Source organism: Sinocyclocheilus anshuiensis, unplaced genomic scaffold (genome assembly GCF_001515605.1).
Source record: "Sinocyclocheilus anshuiensis isolate Anshui unplaced genomic scaffold, SAMN03320099.WGS_v1.1 scaffold1632, whole genome shotgun sequence".
Classification (NCBI taxonomy): Eukaryota; Metazoa; Chordata; class Actinopteri; order Cypriniformes; family Cyprinidae; genus Sinocyclocheilus; species Sinocyclocheilus anshuiensis.
In genome coordinates this window covers 368,430-373,895 of record NW_015558674.1, presented here as the reverse complement: position 1 = coordinate 373,895, position 5,466 = coordinate 368,430, and the positions used below count along the sequence as shown (strand labels likewise).

At 34.2% G+C, this 5,466-nt stretch overlaps 1 protein-coding gene across 3 annotated transcripts in view; it reads left to right on the top strand.

The window, feature by feature from the left end:
* dctn2 (dynactin 2 (p50)) overlaps nt 1-5,466 on the top strand; it is a 19,466-nt gene that overhangs the window by 1,790 nt on the left and 12,210 nt on the right. For 2 of the 3 annotated variants that reach the window (XM_016477540.1, XM_016477542.1), the window contains exons 2-4: nt 673-741; nt 2,672-2,677; nt 4,771-4,867. In XM_016477540.1, coding sequence (XP_016333026.1) covers nt 673-741; nt 2,672-2,677; nt 4,771-4,867 — 172 coding nt within the window. The remainder of the gene's footprint in view (nt 1-672; nt 742-2,671; nt 2,678-4,770; nt 4,868-5,466) is intronic. The other variant, XM_016477541.1, reaches the window with a different exon arrangement.

The window sequence follows — 5,466 nt, the reverse complement described above, 5'->3', positions numbered from 1 at the left end:
GATCTTACTGATCCCAAACTATTGAACAGTGGTGTGTATATATATATATATATATATATATATGTGTATATGTTTATACAAGATTTCTGTGGGTTTTATAAAAGGTCATAGATCAGAGAAGAAAACCTTACATTCATAAAGTCATGGCATTAAATGTTTAATGTAAAAAATTTATATCTCACTGTTTTTGTTTTCAAATGCAAATATCTAAACGTCCTTAAATCAAGATGCATTTACTTAAGAAACAAATGTAAATTCTTGAAAAATGTAATAAAATGAAGTGAGTTTATGCTTAAAACAATAACAAATATCTGTAAGTGAGGAATGAGAACTTTTTCCCTTTGAATTAAGTACATTTTTCTGACTCCATTGGCAGATATTTGTTGTTTTTTAATCATAAACTCACGTCATTTGACCATTTTCTCATAAAACCGGACTTCTTATTTAATGTCATTTGTTTCTCAAGTAAATGTATCTTGATTTAAGAATCTTTAGATATTTGCATTTGAAAACAAGACCGAAACACTGATAAAGAGCATCACTTTTTTGCAGTGTGATGAGAAGTTACAGTTATAAATGTATCTATTTACACTTGAGCTCTTATGTCTGTTGTGTTTTTGTTCTCACATTTGATTGACATCATATTGTTGAAATGACATAATTTCCTCCCAGGCCTCCAACGAGCCTGACGTCTATGAGACGAGTGATCTGCCCGAGGATGATCAGGCACAGTTTGAGTCGGTGAGTATCTGTGTGCGTGTGTGAGAGAGAGTGTGTGTGTGAGAGTGTGTGTGTCAGAGTGTGTGTGTCAGAGTGTGTGTGTCAGAGTGTGTGTGTCAGAGTGTGTGTGTCAGAGTGTGTGTGTCAGAGTGTGTGTGTCAGAGGTGTGTGTGTGACTCACTTTTAAGCTAATTATACTTTCCCTCCTCATTCACTAACCCACCATCACTGTCTGACCCGTTCCGGATGCTAGTTTGTGCAAGTAAGACGTCCTTGTTTTCTAACGCAGTAACTGCATGGGTTGAAATCTTCCTGCCTTTCGATTGTTTTCTAATCAGGGATGATTAGCATTGGGGTGTTGTTTGATTTATTTGAACTATGAACAGGCACTTATAATCCTAGTTTTGCCTGTGTGTGTGTCATATTACATTAAGACAAAAATCTGAACCGGTGAAGTGTGGTACAGGTTGTATAATTAAACTCTGATGAATAATCTTGATGACTGGTTTACTCTTTTAATTTGGTTATAGAATATGGCTCATGTTCATAACATGGACAGAATTGTATTTATGTAATTTGTAAGCTTGAAGCTGTTTGTAAGTTCTCACACTAACAGCCTGAGAAAGGTTGTGGAGTGACGTTTAGCTGTTCAAGTGTGTGTTTTAAGGAACACTTGGTGGTAAATTTGACAGTTTGACAGAAATAAAGTGTGTGTGTTTCACTTCCTTCTAGGGCTGCGCAATTTGTTGGCAAAACTTGCAATTTTTCTTGTTGTAGTTAACTAAAGCCATAGAAAACATTTTTGTAACCTAAAACAAAATAAACATTAAATGAAATAAAATAAAATATAAAAAAATCTACATTTTATTTCAGCTAGTCGCCAAAGCAACATTTTGCATTCTCATTTAGTTGAACTTGATGTACTAAAATAACTAAAATTGAAATAAAAAAAAGACATTGAAAAATAAAAATCACAAAACAAACAACAAACTTATTGAATCTTTAACAAAAATTCAAATGAAAAATACAAAAAATAAAAATTAATTCAAAATATAAAAAATAATAGTATCTCAGTTACACTAATAATAATATAAATAATCAAAAAATTCTAATTTATATCAAATAAAAAAAATTAGTATGATTATTATTAGTAGTATTACTATTATTATTAGTACTAAATAAAAAAAATATTACACAAAATAGGAGATATTACTATTGCAACATTTAACTGTAAAAAAAAATATATACATATATAATGATAATTTTACTGTGCAACTCTAAAATTACAATACTAATATAAGCTCTTCTCAACACAAGTATGGGAAGGATGCTTGACGCATATTGCGTTCCCAAATGCACGTTAAAAGAGACCCAAACTCGGAGAATAACTTCACTCTGAAACACTCATTGTGTATGTTTTGTGCATAAATACTTTTTTTAACAAATGCAGACTTTGGGATTTGATATATGATGGTTCTGGTTTAATTACTATGACTTGTGCAGCCCTTCTTCCTTCAGTCTCTCCGTATGTGTGTAACTCCAGCTGTTTCTCCGGTCTGATCTCGAGTCTCTCGTCTGTGTCACGTGCTGAAGACTAACATCTGCTCTCTCCTCAGAACAGCACGACTAACGTTTGACGCGAGCTGCACACGCTCGAGGTCACGTGTAAAACTCTGGCTAATCTTTCTTGCAGTGAGCTGTGAGCGGTTTTGTGTTGATAGCATGATCAGATGTAGCGGTGCACAGGTGTTATTCAGTATCAGCTGAAGGAACAAAGGCCTGTGGCTCTAATTAACAGACTCTGATGAAATAAACACAGCGCTCTGTTCTCCTCTCCCTCCAGCTGCTGTTGTGCATGTCATATGATAACTACATTAACATCTCTCTCTGTTCCTCACTCTCTTCTGTTTTTCTCTTTCTCTTCTGCTCTAACTGTCTTTGGGGACCCAAGGAGCTGGTAAGAGTTTCTGATTCCCCTTTAACACCCAGTGACTCCTCTAAACCAATCAGAAGTCTGATCGTGAGCTGTGCATGTGCATTAATGTGATTGGCCGATCTGACAGATGGGAGTTTTCATCAGGATTTTGCACGTTAGGAAAGCTAAAGCAATATTCTGGGTTAAATGCAGCATCTGTGACATGATGTCAAGTTACTACAGAAAATGATTTCAACTTGGCTTTCAGTTTGAAAGAGTGCTGACAGAAATACTGTGCAGTGGTAAAATGCTCCATAAATGTGATATTAGGATATGGTTTGAAAAGATATGTGTATGTATATTAAATATAAAAGAATATGTCTTAAATTAAATAAATATAAAATATAATAAAGTAAATATAAAATAATATTCCTTTACAAAATTATATATATATACACACACACACACATATAACATTTTGTATAGATTAATATATTTATTATTATTTATAATTGTTATACTAGTACTTAATATACTTATAATTAATATATTTATTATGATTGATTATTATTTATTAATATAGTTATACTTATACTAACTAATACTTATACAGCACTTAATATACTTATATAATTCATATATTTATTATGATTGTGATTATTGTTATTAATATATTTATAGTAATACTTAAGATTTATTAAGAAGACTTATTTTTTATGTTAAAATTAGGGCTGGGCGATAAAGCTAAAAATTGTATCAACGATATAATTTTTCATGTCGTTCAGTATCGATAATTATTGACATTTTGTATAACCTTTTTTAAAACAGAGCAATAGAATTTTTTTTTTTAATTTAACCACTGTATTTTTAAATTAGCCCAGTTTATTGAGACAAACAAAAAATATTTTTTGTTTTAACAGTCAAACACACAATAAAAATTAAACAAATATCTCATTTCTAATGTTTTATATGCAGATTAAATAGGCTTCAAGGAATCTTTTGTCTTGTCTCCCGAGGCCACAGGAGGGCGCTATTGAGCCAAATAATGCAGCGCATATAAATTGTCAACGCAAGGAAATAACTGTCTATAAAAAACATGCATTACGTCTAAATTAACTCATATAAATCAAATATAATTTCGTAAATTGCATAAACAATTATGAACAAAACAGCATCATGTATTTATGCATTGCTTAATACAAAGAGCCGAATCGCCGATCACACAGATTGCCTTTAAAAACATGAGTTTTCTCATGAGTACTCTCTCTCGATGCTCCAGAATGAAAAAGTCTGTGCATTTAATGTCCAGTAAGTGCTCTAAACGCTGCTGAAAATGCCCTTCACGCTGACAGTCCCGGCCAGTTAAAACAGAGCAGTGTCCGAATGCTGTGTGAGCTCACCGTACGCTTGCGTTCATCAGACGCTCTTCTGTGTGTGTTTGTGTTTCTCCAGCGTAACGATTACACAGTAGACACGCAGATTCATAGAGTACGGTTTTCCCTTATAACAAACCTTTAGTGGTGTTTGCTGAACTAGATTTACATTAAAGAAGGGAATAGAGACTTGGATCAGTAAGAAACCACCCCTAGTAACACACTAAACTCTGGTTATAACACTTTAGCAAACATTCACAACACACTAATAGTCCAGCATAGATGTTTTCAGTCTGCTGCAGTATTTTAGATGATGCTCAAGCTTATTAAACACCTGTGCTGTCAGCTTGAATCTCTTCCTGTCATTTATTTTTAGATTGATGTGTGTGTTTGACAATTAATGCATGATGGTCTGCAAAATTTCTGAGTGATTCAATAAATGCTCTCCAGAGCCTGAGCTGGACAGTCGTTCTCACGCATGTCACTCTTAAATCAGCATTCCAATCAGCCACGCCCCTTCTGTGGGAGGGGCCTAACTGCCTCTGATTCAGCCAATCAGAGCTTCAGAAGCGTCTCCTTTATAATCAGCAAGGTGTCTAGATCTGTTGGTTGGTGTTGATCTGTGTGTGTGTGTGTGTGTGTGTTTCTCGTGTGATTGGTTTCTGACTCGTCAGTCGTCCAGATCTGCTCGTTTCGCCGCTGCATGTGCGTCGTGTGTGTGTTTGTGTTTCTCGTGTGATTGGTTTCTGACTCGTCTCGCAGGAGGAGCTGTGTAGCGACAGCGTGGAGCGGATCGTCGTCAATCCCAACGCCGCCTACGACAAGTTCAAAGACAAACACATCAGCGCCAAGGGTCTGGGTGAGGATAGCCTTTTCTGAGATACCAAACACTGTTATTTCACTATCACGGAGTAAATATTATAGATTTGATTCATATTTGAATAAAAATTTGAATGATTTTTTTTAATGTATTTTTTGCTTTCATTGTAATTTAAAAATTTTAGCAATTTTGTTGCATTTGCCGTTTTATTAGTGTTATATATATATATATATATTTTAATGTTTAGTTAAACTAAATGAAAATCAGAAATGTTGCTTTGGCAGCTATCTGAAATAAAATAAGTTGACCTTTTTTGTATTTAAGTTTATTTCAGAAAAAGTTTTTTTTTTACAAATGTTTTCTTTTTTATGGTTTTGGCTTTACTCACTCACTAATGTCTTTTTATTTTTCTATCGTGTGCGCTATTATGAATGTGTATGTATTGGTAAATGTCGAATGCATCCAAGCTGTTATAATTAATATAGGTTGAAAAAACCCTTCAATTAATTGTTATATTTGATTTGTGTGTGTGTGTGTGTGTGTGCACGTGCATGTGTGCGTGCGTGCGCGTGCGTGTGTGTGCGTGTGTGTGTGTGTGTGCGTGCGTGTTTGTGTGTGCATGCGTGTTTGTGTGTGGG